Below are 18,246 nucleotides of genomic sequence, written 5' to 3'. Positions count from 1 at the left end.
AGTGGTAACTCTGAGATACATGTTTTCTGTTCAGCCATCAGAGTGCAAGAAGTGTATATTTATTGCAGTTAGACTTGGGAAATGTACTTTTTCTTTCTATTGAGTTTATACATTAATTTGCAAGGACTCCCCCATCTTTATTTTCCATTTTGACACTGATAGTTGCATTTACTATGGCAGGTTTAATTTTAATTGACCCATGTTTTTTACATAACAAAAACTTATTTTTTTACAACCCACATAACAAAAAACTTTCTAGTTATATCCTTATTCCTAAAGCTGTCATCTATTATTCCTTGAATTTGTTAATTATTCTTAAAATAAATTGAAGAATATACTAAAATTGAATGAGACTTAAGCTTACTAAATCTTGCCCTGATCCTGATTTTTCAGTAGCTGTCTTTGAATTGATGACACTGATATCAATAGGACCTTCCCAGATGAAGTGTTAAGTATTCATGAATCAATGTTTATGAAACTGCAGTTGGTATGGTGGGAAAGATGCTATAAATTATTCTAATTAGTTGTAATCCAGAAACAGTCTCAAGGTTTAATTCTGAATGCTATAATGTTTTCATATATTACCCTTGACATTAGCAAGATTGACCTCATCTAAGTTGAAAATTATTATTTAGTGCTTTCTAATGATGATAATTGAGGTGGTGAACCAAGATGAAGACACTGAAGTTTTCTTTTGTGATATTTTGCTCTCATCTTTCTGTTTCTATGACTACTCCTTCCTCTCATTTTTAAGCCCTTATTCCCTGTTGCAAGAACAGTGCAAATTTGGGGAAGGTGACAGTGTAGATAACACCAGAAATCAATCTCTCCACCTGGACAACAATTGCACTTGCATAATCTGTCTAATGAAACTGTTCTTGAACTCTTGAGGTCTTTTGAAGGCTTGCAACTTTCAGGAAAAGACCTGGCAGTTAATTTTGGTCAACTTCCACTCTTAGCACAGTAGCTTCCCACCCCCATCCCCAGCCACATGGCAGGTGCTGTGTACATGTTCCTAGAGCAGCTTGCCTATAGCTTGTGGAAGACAGGATGGACAAAGTGGACCATGTCCTCAGATATTGAGGATCTCTGCTCTGATTGCTGATCATGGCTTCTGATCACAGGTGCAGACAGAGAGGCAGGCAAGCATTGTTGTATCTCCTCTCGTAGTTTCAAGTCCCTTCCTCTCTGACTGAAGTGATTTCCAGAGAATTTGATGGACTGATACCCACTTGCCATACCCCTTTAATTTTTACTTTTTCTCCTTTTGGGACCTGGGCATTAAAGACTAGGACATTCAAAAACAGCTACATATAAGGAAAAAATTAGAAAGTCACTCTGCATGTCCAGGGAAGGCTTAAAAAAGACCTGAGAAGACCTTAAGTTTACAGCTAAGACTAATTCTCAGTACAGAGATAGCCTGCAACAATCAAAAAAAAAAAAAAAAAAACACCAAACACAGCAACTGGTAACAAAAAGAGCAAATACTGGGGAAAGGGGAGAATCTGCTTTCCAGAGGTAACATGTTACTAGATAGATTCAAATGGACAGTGTTAAACAAAAAAATCAGAAGGCATACAAAGAAACGGAAAAGAATGATCCATTCAAAAGAAAATAATAAATCAACAGAAACTGTCTTTGGAAAAGACCTAAATGGCAGATATACTGGACAGTCTTTAAATCTTATAGATTCTTAAAGAATTAAGGAAAGTTGTAGAGAAAGAAAAGTGATGTGTGAAGAAAAATGGAAGCATCAATAAAAGGTAGAAAAATTTAAAAGAAACTAAAAAATTCTGGAGATGAAAAGTACAATAATTGAAACAAAAAATGCTCTGGAGGATTCAAAGACAGATTTGAGAAGACAGAAGAAAGAATCAGCAGACTTAAAGATAGGGTGATGGAAATTATCTAGTCTGAGGAACACACAAAAATTGAGGAAAGGTGAACAGCCTAAGGGACTTATAGGATTCCAGGGGACCAGCAGATGCATTATTGGAGTTCAGAGGAGAAGAGAGAAAGATGCAGAGAGAATATTTGAAGAGATAACGACTGAAAACTTCCGAAGTCTGCTGAGTATAAACATCCAAGAAGCTAAACAAATTCTAATTAAGGTGAATTCAGAGACCCACAGTGAGATACTTGAGACAGTATAATCAGAGAGGGCAAAGGAAAAAAAGAGAGAATCTTGCAAGCAGCAGGAGAAGCACATCATCACATAGAAGGGAATCTTCAGTAAGATTATCAGCAGATTGCTTATTAGAAAGTTTGGAGGCTGGAAGGCAGTGGGCTGATAGACTCAAAGTGCTATAAAGAAAAAGTATATATACACCAACCAAGAATCTTCTGTCTAGAAAAACTGTTCTCAAAGAGTGAGGGAGACACTAAGATATTGCCAAATAAACAGAAGCTAAGGGAATTCAGGACCTCTAAACCTGCCCTGCAAGAAAAACTCAAGAAGTCTTGCAAGATGAAATAAAAAGACATTAAGCAATACCCTAGAGCTGTATGGAGGAAAAAGATCTCAATAAAAGTAAACCTAGTGTTATAACAATGGTTTGTAACTATGCTTTTTTCTTCCTGTAGACCTTAAGAGCAGTATGTTTAAGGTCCAGTACATTAGTATAAAAGCTAATATTACCCTGCTTCATGACTTCAAATCTTGTTTTCTACATAATTTAAGAAACTGCATTCAGAAGAATTATTAGGGGCACACAATGTATGAAGATACAGTTTTGTGATATCAGTAACCAGAAGGGCTAGGGAAAGGAACTATGAGTTTTGGTATATTGTTAAAGTTAAGTTAGTGTAAATTTAAGGTAGACTGTTGTGACTTTAGGATATTAAATGTAATTCCCATGATAGCAACAAAGAACTCTAGAATGTACACAAAAGGAAGTGAGAAACATTTCACTACAGAAAAATAAGCTAAACATAAAAGAAGATAATAATGCAATAAACGAGGGGGGGAGGCTATGAGACATATAGAAAACAAATGGCATGGTGACATAAATAACTTTTTACTACCAGTTATGTTAAATGTAAATGAGTTCAGTTCTCCATTCAAAAGAGATGGGCAAAATGGATAAAAATACATAGTCCAGCTATATGCTGTCTATGAGAGGCTCACTTTTGACCCAAAGTCACAAACAGGCTGAAACTGAAAGAATGGGAAAAGATATTCCATGCAAATAGGAATCAAAAAAGATTAAAGGTGGCCCTACTCATAGCCCATGGACAGAGAAACCTGGCAGGCTACAGTCCATGGAGTCACAAAAGAGTCAGACACCACTAGCAACTAAACAAAAACTACTTCTAATATCAGACAAAATAGACTTTAAATAAAAAAGATTAATGAGACAAAAAGGACATTATATATTAATAAAAGCTCAGTACAGCAAGAAGATAGAACAATGATAAACATTTACACACTTAATGACCAAAATATATGAAGCAAAACCTGACAGAATTGAAGGGAGAAATAGTTCTGCAATCCTAGCTAGAGACTCAGTACCCCACCCATAATAATGGATAAAACAACCGGACAAAAGATAAGGAGAGGATTTAAACAACACAAACATATACAGAACACTAGATACAGTATATGTACCTAGTGTACAGTATATGACCACTGTACCTAGTGTTCTGTATATGTTTGTGGTGTTGTTTAACAATAGAATACACATTCTTCTCAAATGTACATGGGACATTTTCTAAGATAGACCATATGTTAGGCCACAAATCAAGTCTCAGTAGATTTAAAAAGATGAATATACAAGGTATCTTTTCTGACCACAGTGGCATAAAGTTAGAAATCATTAACAAAAGGAAACCTAGAAAATTCATAAGTGTGGAAATTAACACTTGAACAAATGGGTTCAAAAAGACATCACAAGGAAATTAGAAAATACTTAGATGAATGAAAATGAAAACACAGCATACCAAAACTTCTGGGAAGGAGCAAAAGTGGTGCTAAGGGGGAAATTTATAGCTCTAAGTGCTATATTACATTAAAAAATGAAAAAGATCCCAAGTCAACAATCTGACCTCACAGTTTAAGGAGCTGGAAAATGAACAAATAAGCCCAAAGCTAGCAGAAGGAAGAAAATAAGAAAGATTAGAGCAGAGATAAGTGAAATAGAGTATAGAAAACAATGGAGACAATTGAGGAAACCAAAAGTTGGCTCTTCAAAAATATCAACAAAACTGACAAAACTTTAGCTAGGTGAACTGAGAAAAAAGAATGTCTCAAATTACTAACGTAAAAAACTGCAGTGGGAACATTGCTACAAATTCTCCAGAAATAAATATGAAAGTACTATAAACAGTTGTACACCAACAAATTGAATAACCTACATGAAATGATTCCAAGAAGCACAAAACCTATCATGACTGTGTTACAAAGAAATAGAAGGCATGAATAGATGTATAACCAGTTAGCATATTGAATTAGTAATAAAAACTTCCCACCAAAGAAAAGTTCTGGACCTAATGGCTCGATTGTTGAATTCTACCAAGTATTTAAGGGAGAACTAGTAGCAGTCTTTTTCAAGCTTTTCCCCAAAATTGAAGAGAGGAGAATGATTCCTAATTAATTCTATGAGACCAACATTACCCTGATAACCAAAGCCAAAGACACTGTAAGAAAACTTCAAACTCCTAACGAACATTGACGCACATATCTTTAACAGAATACTCACAGAGTTCAGCATGTTGAAAAGATTAAATACCAAGACCGAGTGTGATTTATTCCTGGAATGCAAGGATGGTCTAATGTATGAAACTTGAACAGTACAATATGCCGTATCAACAGAATGTAGGTTAAAAGCCATATGATCCTCTCAATTGATGCAGAGGGAGCATCAGACACAAACACTTTTGTGACAAAAACCGTTAACAACCTAGAAATGGAAGCCACTTTGGCATAGTAAGAGCCATATATGAAAAACCAAAGTGAACATCATACGCAATGGTGGCAAGATTGAAAGCTTTTCCTGAGACGAGGAACAAGGCAAGAATGGGATGCCTGCTTCCACTACTTCTCTTCAACACAGCATTGCATTTTCTAGCCATAGCAATTAGCCAAGAAAAAGAAGAGGCATTTAAATTGGAAAAGAATATGTAAAGTTATCTCTTTGCAGATGGTATGGCTTTATATGTAGAAAATTATAATGATGATACACAGAGAGAGACACATACACACCTGTTAAAATTGATAAATGAATTCAGCAGTGTAGCAGTATATGAAGTTAACATACAGAAATCATTTGCATTTCTATACATGAACAGTGAACAATCTGAAATGAAATTACAAAAGCAAGTTCATTCACAATAAGATAAAAGAATAAAATACATGGCTGAAGTGACTTAGCACACATGTACGCATGCAATACTTGTATAAGAATATGAAACGTTGCTGAAAGAAGTTTAAAAAGACACATAAATAAATGAAAAGACCAATGTTTATGGCTTGGGATACTTAATATTAAAATGTCAGTTCTACCCAAAGCTGTCTACAGATCCCAGTCCTGTCAAAAATCCCAGAGTTTTTAACAGATGAAAAATCCATCCTAAATTCATGCAGAATCTCAAGGGACAAATAGCCAATATAATCTTAAACAAGAAGAATAAAACTGGAGGACCCATACTCCCTGATTTCAAAACTTATACAAAGCTGCATTAATGAAAATAGTATGATATCAACATAAAGATAGTCTACAGACCAGTGAAATAGAGAGCTCATAAATATTAACTCATATATAGCCAAATGATTTTTGACAATGTCACCAAGACCAGACTACTGAGGATAGGACAATCTTTTCAACAAATGGTTCTGGGAAAACTGGATATTCACATGCAAAAGGATGAAGTTGGTTGCCTGCCTAACACGATATTCAAAGATCAATTCAAAATGGATCTAGCATCTAAATTTAAGACCTTAAACCTCCCCTTGCCCCCCAAAAAACCTTAAGAGAAAATGTAGGATAAATCTGATGACATTGAATTTGGCAGTGATTTCCTGGAGATAACACCGAAAACACAGGTAACAAAAGAAAAAATAGATAAATTGGACTTCATGAAAACTTAAAAATATTATAAATCAAAAGACACTATCCACAAGTCACAGAATGGGAGAAAATATTTGCAAATTATAAATCTCTTAAGGAATATTGACCAGAATATGTAGAGAACTCCTAAAACTGAACAGCAAAAAGTGTCAAATTCAAATATGGGCAAAGGACTTGAATAGACATTTTCCCAAAGAAGATTTGTGAATGGCCACTAAGCATATGAAAAGATGAACATCACTAATCGTTACGAATATACAACTGAAAATTACAGTGAGATACCCCCTCAGACCCATTCTCCTCGCTATAGCCACCATCAAAAAAGCAGAAAACAAGTGAAGAAATGTGGGGATATTAGAGCCCTTGTGTACTGTTGGTGAGAATTTAAAATGGTACAGCCTTTGTGGAAGAAAGTATGGCAGTTCGTCAAAAAATTTCAAAATAAAATTACCATATGATCTACCAATTCCACTTCTATATATAAGTGTAAGAGAATTGAAAGCTGTATTGAAGCGGTATTTGTGCAGCATTACCCACAGTAGCTTGAATGTAGAAGCAGTTTCAGTGTCCATGGATGGATGAATGGACAAACCAAAAATGGTACAGGGATTTCTTTGGAGGGAATGATGTTGAAGCTGAAACTCCAGTACTTTGGCCACCTCATGCGAAGAGTTGACTCATTGGAAAAGACTCTGATGCTGGGAGGGATTGGGGGCGGGAGGAGAAGGGGACGACAGAGGATGAGATGGCTGGATGGCATCACTGACTCGATGGACGTGAGTCTGAGTGAACTCTGGGAGTTGGTGATGGACAGGGAGGCCTGGGGTGCTGTGATTCATGGGGTCGCAAAGAGTCGGACATGACTGAACTGAACTGATACAATGTAATAGTATTTGGCCTTAAAAAGGAAGGAAATTCTGCTGTATGTTACAACATGATGAACTTTGAGAACATTATTATTTATGAAATAAGCTAGTCACAAAAAGATAAATACTCTATGATTACAGTTTATACACAAGGCATTTAGAGTGGTCAGAGTCATCAAAACAAAGTACATGGTAGATACTGGAAGGAGGAAAAATAGAGAGTTGTTGTTTAGTGGGTATAGAATTTCATTTTTATAAAATTCAAAGTTATGGGAATGGATGTTGGTGATAGTTGTACAACAAGGTGTATTTAATACCACTGAAGTGTATTAATCTTTCTAAAACGTTGCTTTATTTGTATTATTTCTGTGCTCAAAAAAATTTCCAGTGGCCTCTGATGTCTTTCTCTTCTTACCTCCCATTGTTAAAATCATCCTATATGTTAGCTAAACTAATTACCTTTCTCTCAACCTTTTCTACAACCTTTTGATTCTTGAAATTCTTGCTAATCCTGCCTTTAATGCTGCCTGCCACCACCCGACCCCACTTGTCTTCCTTCTAACATGTAAATATTTTTTAAGGGCCTAGTTAAATTTGAACTTCCCTAGGAAACTTTTCCCAGTTGCCCCTCTTGGAGGGGCTCCTCTTTCTTCTGAAGATTTATGGCACTTAGTGTTTAAACTTAGTCCATTTAATAGTTGACACTGACTGGTGTTTGTTGTTGTGCACCTGTCTTGTTACCCAGCTACCTCTAAGTTTAGTGGGCCCAGAACTGTATCTTAAAATTATTAGGATTACCCTCTTGACAATAATATGAATTCATTTATTGATATACTGTGAATAGTAAGTAAAAGTGTTCTTCAAGGAAATTTCAGACTTACCAGTCAGATTCAGGAGCATCTGGCAGTGTTTCTGTAGAAGATGCATTCAGATTGGATACTAGTTCTTGTGAAATTATTCCAAAACAATCAAATACGGTACCAGTAAGTTGTTGGTTTGTAAGGTGACTTTATATATGTTTCCAGACAATAAAATAATTTTCAGAAATTTGGAATCTTAAGTTTTTTTTGCTATAGTATTATATCAGAAGTAAGTATTAGTTATATGAGTGCCAAAACTTTTGTTCATGTGCTGGATTAAAGTTTGTTATAGAAATTGCTTGCTTGATCAGTGTTGTAATGTTTATAAAGATTTCTGTTTTAAGTCAAATGAGTTAAAATGGACTTGAAGTTAGCAAATCTGTGTTACTTTACTGTGATACTGCATTTTCTCTTACGGAAATCAAGTTTTACTACTTTTGTTTGAGGCACGAAAGTTTCTTTCTGTTAGTCATGTGTGGTGTGTTTGTGTTTATGTGTGTATATGTATATACTTACATACGCCTTCTCTTAAGGTTATGATTAGGCTATTGAAGTATTAAAAATATTGATTTTAAGAACCTGTAGATGACATTTCAGTAACTTTTATGCCCTCTGTTAAGCACCTAGAAAAATAGAATTTTTTCAGAATTTTAATGGGGAATGTGTTTATCATGGGCACAAACTAAATAATGGATTAGTATACTTTTCCCCCCCAAAACTGTTGTTTCACTCATTGTTTTTGGAGAGTCTAATATTAGATTGTAAGTCACTCAAGGATAGAGATTTTATCTTAACACTTTGTGTCCCCAACATCTAACCTAATATTTTGCATCTGAGTGCTTTAGTAAATGTTAAGATGAAAAAATGTCTATTTTTCAGGCTTTGATTGTAGGAGAATAAATTTACTCTAATTTTTATTTTTTTACAGCCCTATTGACAAACCTTCTGATTCTCTCAGCATAGGGAATGGTGATAATTCTCAGCAGGTAAGATTGTGATACTATATTCCCTTATTTACCTGCCATCTGCTGAAATAAGACCTTCTATGCAAGTGAATTTTCTAGATAGTGAAAAATACTTTAAATACTTAATTTAAAAACACTTTTAGTGAACATCTTTGTTACATGTATAATAATTAGCTGTCTTTTTCTCCACAGAATAGAGCATAATGTAACCCTTTCTTGATGATGCAGAAGTATCATTATGACCATATGTTACAGTTGCTGTTCATTGTTCAAGTCCCTAAGTCATGTCTGACTCTTTGTGACCCCATGGACTGCAGCACACCAGGCTTCTCTGTCCTGGAGTTTGCTCAGACTCATGTCCACTGAGTCAGTGATACCATCCAACCATCTCATCCTCTCTTGTCTCCCTTCTCCTCCTGCCCTCAATCTTTCCCAGCATCAGGGTCTTTTCCAGTGAGTCAGCTCTTCATATATCGGAGCTTCAGCTTCAGCTTCAGTCCTTCCAGTGAATATATATTTATGGTTGATTTCCTTAAGGATTGACTGGTTTGAGCTCCTTGCAGTCTAAGGGACTCTCAAGAGTCTTCTCAAGCACCACAGTTTGAAAGCATTAGTACTTTAGTGTTCAGTCTTCTTTATGGTCCAACTCTCACATCTGTACATGACTACTGGAAAAACCATAGCTGTGACTGTTTGGACCCTTGGCAGCCGAGTAATGTCTCTGCTTTTTCATACGCTGTATAGGTTTGTCACAACTTTTCTTCCAAGGAGAATTTTAATTTAATGGCTGCAGTCACCATCTGCAGCGATTTTGGAGCCTGAGAAAATAAACTATGTTACTCTGCTATGTACCAATACATTAGTGTCCTTAGAATCCCTCATATTCTTGGTCTTTTTGACCTGACACGAAATGGTCCCAGACTAACATGCCTTCTGCATTCTTGATTTTGAGTTGTTTCTCTGTCCTGTGCTCCCCTGTCCCTTGTTGTCAACTTTAACTTTCTTTTTTTTAAAAATCTTATTGAGTTGATTTACAACGTTGTGTTAATTTCTGCTGTACAACAAAGTGACTCAGTTATACATATTCTGTCTCATATTTTTTTCCATTATGTTTTAGGGTATTAAATATAATTCTGTCTGAAATGCAGTAGGATCTTTTAATCCACCTTATATATAAGTTTGTATCTGCTAGTTCCAAACTGACTTTAATTTTCTGTTTCTTTCAATGAACTTTCCCCCAAGTTTCCCTCATTCCTCAAATGACTTTGGGCTGTGAAATGGTTAAATCAACTTCAAAGTTGTATCCAGTATGATACTGAATGAGGTCCTAATCTGTAGAGCATGCTTTGTATCATATTGTCTGGTTGTTAGCTTTTCACTACACCTCCTTACATTCTTTATACCCTCTTACTTAAAAAAAAAAGTGTTCTAATCTCTTCTGTAAAGAATGTGCAGTTTCCCACAACATGAAATCTAAATTACACTGCTTTTCTAAACTTTTTGTTCATGAGTTCCATGAAAGTATTTGAAAATCTGCATGTCCCTTTGTATATTTTAAGTTAACATTAAATATTTTTTTCATAATAAGTTAAAAATAGTCACAAAGGATGTAATTTCCAGCTTATTATAAGTTTTTGTATTTTTAAATAAATAGGGACGGGGGATCCTGGTAGGCTGCCATCTATGGGGTCACACAGAGTCGGACACAACTGAAGTGACTTAGCAGTAGTAGTAGCAGACTATATTGGTTTTTAATTAGTATTCGAGAGATTTAAGTATCAGAATGTTTTGTTACTCCCTCATCCATTTACACAAGCTTGTCTTTAGCAATGGGAAATTTTACATCCTTCCTTGACCTGATTTTTTTTAATAAAAAAAATTAATCATTTAACATAAAAGCTAAAATTGTATTGGAAATTTACTTCTTAATGAAGCAGATAGGGCTTTTTAAAATTAGTTTTCTTGTATCCATGGATGAATATTACCCTTTGGCACAAGGAGATGTTTTAGCAGCCATCTAATCGTGTTTTTGTTTTCCTAAATAAAAGTGCTGAGATATCTTGTTCGTATATATAAGTAAATGAAAGAAAGAGTATTATGTCTATATCACTCAAATTTTCAAACTCTTGAATTTTAAATACCTAAGAATCATATTAAGATTTATTATAAAAATTAGTTTCAATGATGTGTTTGGAAACAACTTGATTAGATATTTTCGTCTTGTTTAAAACCAAAGTATTGGGAATCACTTAGTTTGCCAAAGAAAATGTAGTCCTTAAGAGTCAGACACTCTGTCATTACTAATCTGAATATTTCTAATAAAGTTGTGTTTGGCTTCCAGAAAAGTTTTCACTCTTGGGCAAAATACTTTGATTAGATCCCAGAGAGTAAGAAATAGTGAGAGAAATTAGGTTGTAAAACGAGAGGATACTGGCTGTGTCTTTTCAGGAGGGTCAGTTTTGTTATATAGAAGAGTACATATGTAAGTTGATGTTTTTTCAGCTGCACTGTGTGGCATGTGGGATTCTAGTTCCCCTACCAGGGATCAAACTGCGCATGTTCCTTACAGCAGACGTGTGGGATCTTAACCACTGGACTGTCAGATAAGTCCGAAGTTGATGGATCTTTTTGAAAATTCATACAGTCCTAAAAAAAGTCTCTTAAGTATCCCGTTTTTGAAGATCACTATTCTAGTACCTTTCATTGCAAGCCCTTTAAATTATGGCTTATTGTTGTATATAATATAAATTTATGTTGATTATTCTTTTCTTTTCCTATTTTATTTAGATATCTAACAGTGATACACCTTCACCACCTCCTGGTTTATCAAAATCCAATCCAGTCATCCCCATCAGTTCATCCAATCACAGTGCACGGTCTCCTTTTGAAGGAGCAGTAACTGAGTCACAGTCGTTATTCTCAGATAATTTTCGCCATCCCAACCCTATCCCAAGTGGGCTTCCTCCTTTCCCCAGCTCCCCACAGACTTCCAGTGACTGGCCTACAGCACCAGAGCCACAGAGCCTCTTCACATCAGGTACAGAGCAACACTGCATGTGTTAGTAATTATCCTCAGACTAAAATCAGCCCTTCACTGGGTGTGCTGTTACGTTGTTTTTATCCTCTTCTTTTTTCATAAAAATGTAAACATTTAAATTGCAAGAAATTGGATGGTTTTGAGAAGAGTTGTGTGATCTAGAAGTTACTGTGTTAACAGACTTCTCCAGAAATGAAGGATTAGATCATTTTTTCAGTATTCAAATACTTATTCCTCTAGGAAGTATTAATAGTAAGGGCTTACAGTTTTTAATTAGATTTGTATTTATATAGTTATATTTTAAAAAGTGTTTTCCCAGCTGACAAAAGAAGTATGTTAGTTAATATCGAAAGTTATATTTTGGAATTTGAACCATTTCCAGTTTCATTCATTTGTTCTCATTAATGTGAAGGATAGCATAAAATTAAGACAATGTAAAAAAATATAAAGATTAAATAGATACTTTTTTCATTGTTATAGTAGTATATAAAGCATATATTCAAAATTATTTATACTTGTGTCTTTGAGAAATACATTTTAAAAATAAACTCTAATTGAATTCTCTGACCATATTTATTACTTTATTTAAACAACTGATTCTGGGTTTTGATGATGAATAATTGAGAGTATGATTTGGGTTTCAAGTAGTACTTTGTTTTCCTTGATTAGCAAAATCAGTCTGTATCATTCAGTTTTTGAAGTTAGTAACTTAAAAATGAAATCATTGTTTAAAGTATCTGAGGCCAATTATAATTTTACAGTCTTAATGTTCTAATAGATCATAACAGATTTTGCATGTATTTATTTGCCTTTGTGTTATATAGTATGATGTTTCACTAGTATGGAAGTGAGATATATGTTTTAAATTCATCCCTGATTTTCTTCCCATCAGAAACAATCCCAGTATCATCCTCTACAGACTGGCAAGCAGCGTTTGGCTTTGGTTCTTCTAAACAACCAGAGGATGACTTGGGTTTTGATCCCTTTGATGTCACTCGAAAAGCCTTAGCAGACTTGATTGAAAAGGAACTGTCAGTCCAAGACCAGCCTTCCCTTTCGCCCACATCTCTTCAGAACTCCTCGTCACACACTACAACCGCCAAAGGTCCAGGCTCTGGATTCCTGCATCCTGCTGCGCCTACAAATGCCAACTCTCTGAATAGTACCTTTTCCGTCTTGCCACAGAGGTTCCCTCAATTTCAGCAGCACCGAGCGGTTTATAATTCATTCAGTTTTCCAGGCCAGGCAGCCCGCTATCCTTGGATGGCCTTTCCACGCAATAGCATCATGCACTTGAACCACACAGCAAACCCCACCTCAAATAGTAATTTCTTGGACTTGAATCTCCCGCCACAGCACAACACAGGTCTGGGAGGGATCCCTATAGCAGGTAGGTTCGTTTATAGCCTTTGAGAATTTGTGAATAACTCTTGCCTACAGGTTGTTGGGTGGGTAGGGAGGGTACTTTTGGATAACAGAAAGTATTTATTATTAGTCTTGGAAATTTCAATGGGAAACACTTTATCATAATCTAAAAAAATTTTAATTGGATGGATGCCTTGTAATATTGAGCTTTATAAGGATGGTGGAGTATTATACCTGGTTATTGCTCGGAAGCGTTTTACTTAATAGCATAGTTACCATACTTTCTTATGGCATATAAGTCTTTCAAATGCAAAAAGAAATGGGCTCTGAAATTATGGTGCCATAATGTCCAATACCAAAAATTCTGATTATACATTCTAAAAGTAAACTGGTTCAAAAAAATTTTTTAGAGATGATAATTAGTGAGAGCATGAGGGATAAAGCCACCCTCTTAACTCCTTTTCACAATTTATTTTGACTGATAGACACACACTCACATCAAAACTCTGCTTATATAATAAAGGATATAATATTTGGGAACTCTTAATTTTCACAGACATATCATATGTGCATAATTATACTTTCTGTGAAAAAGAAATTGTTCAAGGAGAGATTTTTTTCCTTTTGGTCTGTCATGCTTTTGTTTCTGGGGTAAATATTAGATTCCTGTCAGTGATGCCAGAATATTTCTGATTTTGTACTGCTACCCTTGAAGGTTTCAGAACTTTTGGCATTTAAGGTCTTATGATATTTTTTTAGATCAAGTGACTTCTACATTTAAAGGAATCTTTCTTATTAATAGTTTTTCAAAGTTTGATTTGGGCTTTAGATATGACTGTTGAAAGAGTTTGTTTTCTCTTGATTCTGAAGAGAATCAAGTAGAATAGAATAGTCCTTCACTCTGTTACATAACTCATAAAATTTATTTTTATCCCTTGTCTTGGCCTTTGTGATATGGCATGGCACAGTATTACTGTAATAATGTGCTATCACCAGCAAGACATTTGTTCTCTTGTTTTTAGCAAGGTTGATAGATAAATTTTCAGAGATCCATCAAAATTTTTTGGTTCTATTCTCTTTGTGACTGCAGCATTTGAATTTTAAGACAAGTAGGTAGGTTAAGAGAATATGGTGTGTGGCTTTTGATACAGTCAAGTTAATTTACATATAAGTGTGATAGCACATGGGGTCTGTAGCTCAGTTGCTAAAGAATCTGCCTGCAGTGCAGAAGACCCGGGTTCAATCCCTGGGTTAGGAAGATCCCCTGGAGAAGGAAATGGCAACCCACTCCAGTATTCTTGCCTGGAAAATCCTCTGGACAGAGGAGCCTGGCAGTCTCCCATCCATGGGGTTGCAAAGATCAGACATGACTTAGCAACTAAACCACCACCACCATGATAGCACCTAATGTAATGGTTTGCACGTTGGTGGGACTTGTGGTATTTGTTCGTTTGATTATGGTAGTTAGTAGGTAATTAAGAGTGACATTTTTCAATCCTCTTCTACATGATATTCACTTAAGAAATACTAAGTGTTCAGTTCCTGGTACGCATTTTTTTCCAAGACAATATTAGAATGTAATTTTGTTTTGTTTTCCTTTGTTTCAATCATTTAGAAGGGTGGAATTTAAATTACTAGTAGTGCATCTCATAACATTATAACACCAAAAATTTAATTTCCCCTAAATATTCTAAACATTTAACAATAGAATATTAGACCAATTACTATGAATATTTGGGTATCTGCCCAACAATGAACTAGGCCATGTGGATAATGCAGAAAAACTTTAAAATGCAGATATTATTCCCAGGTACTGTATAGTGTAGTTGACAAGATGAAATAAGACTGTGTATGAAGGTGGTAACTATTTGATGCTGGAATGCAAGATACATCAGTGGAGCCTGTAAATTGTTGGGGAAACATCATTGAAGAATTAGGACTTGATCTGTATCCTGGATTTGGGTTAGCAGGAGGAAAAGGGCAAGACCTTTTGTGTTGGTAGAAACTCCCGAATAAAGGCATAGAGACAAAATCTAGTGTGTCATTACATTAAGAAACAGTAGAACTGCCTGCTGTACCAGGAGGTGCTTCATGTGTTTTAGAGAGTGGAGCTAGGCCAGGGAGGCAGAACAGCGTGGGCTTGATACGACAGGAAGGAGGATGCCTTTGTGGAACTCTAGTTCTTAGCTGTCTTCTTCGTGTACTTTCATTTGACTTATTATGTGACCATCCTCAAAAATTATCTGTTCTTCTATTTCATAGTTACCATATTGTCCATTAGTGTAAAAAGAGCAGTTTTAAACCAAATATTTTTTAAGCTGGTAGATATTCCAGAAATGCCACAGGGTTGATGAGTAATCACTGATTTTTGAAGGTAGCTGTCCTTGTGTTAGTCATTTGAAATCTTCATCTAGAATAGATACTTTATGAAGAAAAATGTGGCATTAAATCATGATCCTATCTTCATGGGTTTTTCTTTTCTTTTAGCATATACTCAACCATAGAGCATAAAATACTTTTTTTTTTTTTCCCAGAAATTCTAAGAATGAAGTCACCGACTACAGATTCTGAATCATTGTTCTATTTTCTGGGAGGTGGGGAGAGTTTGTTATTTCAGTTTCTTGACTGTGCATACTAGCTTGGTATTTAAGTGGTGACTTATAATTAAGCTTATTTTTAGAGAACTCTTAAGGTTCCCATGGCTAAAGAAATTTTAGTGTTAATGTACCAAAATATTTAAAATTGATATCAGGAGTTATACAGAACCCTTCCATGGCCTATATATATTTGGCAACTACCTCAGGATGCTGAATGTGCGAAGCCTCAGATGATTGAGGTTTTGCAGTAACAATTAGAAGTGACAAACTAAAATTCTGGAAAACTGTGTACATCTTAACTGTAAATTATTTGAAGCAGTTTAATATGTAGGCAATATCTGCCTCCCACCCCTAGTTGTAACTCAGCTGTACTTGAGTTGAACTGTTGAAAAAGCTTTAACTCTATTTTCTGCAGTGAATATCATGGTTTCTTACACAGGGTAACTGTTAAGAGCTTCATAAAGGAGAGTACATATGTTTCAGCAAGGTCTGCCACTTAAGATATGCTTAGATAGTATTCAGTACTGGAAAAATCATGTATATTTATTCTTTAGATACGTAGAGCAAGATGGGGTTTCTGACTTTTAGTTAGGAATAAATAGTTACCTTTGTGTCTTACAAATGTCTGTGTTTATTATACATTTGTATTTAAATTTTAAGTTTTGGTTTGTTTCAGTTAATTATTAAAAATTGATATATCTGAAATCTATCATGGGAAGGACAGTTGCCAGAGGTTTGACATAAACATGGTTTCCATTTCCTCTGCCTAATTGAAAACATTTTTTAAATGTTGAAAATTAGTTATTTCCTTAGGTGAAATCTTTTTAGCAGCATTTTCTTGGCTGCATATCCAGTTTTCTAAATTGAGAAGGATTTTTGGAATAAATATTCTTGAGGGAAAACTTGGATTAGTAACCAGTAATAGTGAAGTCCATTCAGATCTTCCTTGTTATTGGAACCATGTGCTTTTGTTTTAAAAAGTAACTTTTCCTGTTCTAAAAAAATGACCTGCCTGTTCAACTCCTTCATTTTAGGAATGGCAAAGCTGTTTTCTGAAAAGGTTAAATAATTTGTTAGAAGTCACACATTCAGTTGGTAGTAGATTTAAGATAGGAACCCAGGTCTCAGATTCAGCAACTGAAATGTTTCTCACTACAGTATTGATGTTCTCCTTCATAAATGAACATTACTGGCATTTACTTTAACTTGGCTTTCTTCCCATAGTAATTGATTTTTGCTCTCACACTCTTGGGAGGTCCCTTTTTTATCTATTCATGAGACAGTTAGCCCAGCTCAGGAATATAACCTGCAGTTACAAAATAGAATGCATTTCACTGACTTGATGAAAATTAATCTCTTGCTTAGTTCTTACGAGTACCACGTCCTCACCAAGAACTCTAAAATTTCTTTTACACAGCCTTCTTGCTATATATTTGGTATTTATAGAATATTTGCCAATTTACTGTAAAACTATGAAATAACCTTTTCTAAAAACTCAGTCTTTTTCTTCATGGTATCCCTTAAACTATCTTTCCAAGTGTAACTTTGCAGATTTGTTTTTCAAAGAACTTTCTGCCAGGATGTTTTTATTCTATAGAGCTAAAAATTATTTGGGAAACAAATAATAGTCTAAGTCTGTGAGCATTGTTGTTTCAAAATATACCTAGAAAAATATTTGAAACTGTTCAGGATTAGATTTTTGTTCGTGTTTTTGTTTATTCAAATTTTACTTAAGAGAGGGCATTTAAAGAAAATTCTTTGTTTCTGAATTCACTGTTTTAACAGTGACTTGATTGAAATTTGAGTCATTTGTGAAACAAGTCACTTGTAGTCATTATCAATTATAATTGGGAGAACTGATCTCATTTCATGTATAGTTCTTTGACCTAGAAGTAGTCATCTTACTTTCAGTCAATTGGATCATTGTATTGTTAGTATTTTACTATTTTCTCATTATTTCAAAAGTGCACATTGAATTTTCAGATGCTATATGGTAATTTGCTAAACTAATATTTATATCTTTTTATTTCTTTTTTCTAAACATAATGACTGCTTTTAAAACACGGATTTGTCATTTTGCCCTTTACAAAACTCACATTTTTACTTCTGTGAATTTAGTTTTAATTCCCCCTCCCCCCCCCACAAAATACTACTTACTATTAGGAGTATCTATATAAAAGGTCCAATTGGCTTGGAAAAGAATGGCTTTCCTGGTCTCTTTTTTTCCTTCTTGTATATTTATAATTCTGAATCTATTGTTTGTTCTTAAATCTGACATCGTATTAAATTTAAGGGTGTGATTAGAGTGTAACTGCTTTCTAGGTACTTGATAAGTTTATATTTTAAAATTCATGTCTTGTTTCACACCCGCATTCCAGCCATTAAGCATGTATTTTATATATGTATCAGTATTCCAAATATTGAAATCATTTTTAAAGGGACTGTTAACAAATCTAGTCACCCATAACTAGACCATGACTGACTTTTCCAC

General features: G+C 34.8%; 1 protein-coding gene across 10 annotated transcripts in view; it reads left to right on the top strand.

Annotated features, from left to right (window-relative positions):
* The window catches only part of CNOT4 (CCR4-NOT transcription complex subunit 4), a 153,702-nt gene that overhangs the window by 109,877 nt on the left and 25,579 nt on the right, over window positions 1–18,246 (top strand). For 9 of the 10 annotated variants that reach the window (XM_061414809.1, XM_061414814.1, XM_061414812.1 and 6 more), the window contains 3 exons: window positions 8,720–8,777; window positions 11,544–11,793; window positions 12,686–13,183. In XM_061414809.1, coding sequence (XP_061270793.1) covers window positions 8,720–8,777; window positions 11,544–11,793; window positions 12,686–13,183 — 806 coding nt within the window. Of the gene's footprint in view, window positions 1–8,719; window positions 8,778–11,543; window positions 11,794–12,685; window positions 13,184–15,692; window positions 18,243–18,246 lie in introns of those variants that run through there. The other variant, XM_061414815.1, reaches the window with a different exon arrangement.

Source organism: Bos javanicus, chromosome 4 (genome assembly GCF_032452875.1).
Source record: "Bos javanicus breed banteng chromosome 4, ARS-OSU_banteng_1.0, whole genome shotgun sequence".
Classification (NCBI taxonomy): Eukaryota; Metazoa; Chordata; class Mammalia; order Artiodactyla; family Bovidae; genus Bos; species Bos javanicus.
This window is presented reverse-complemented; position numbering and strand designations above follow the sequence as displayed.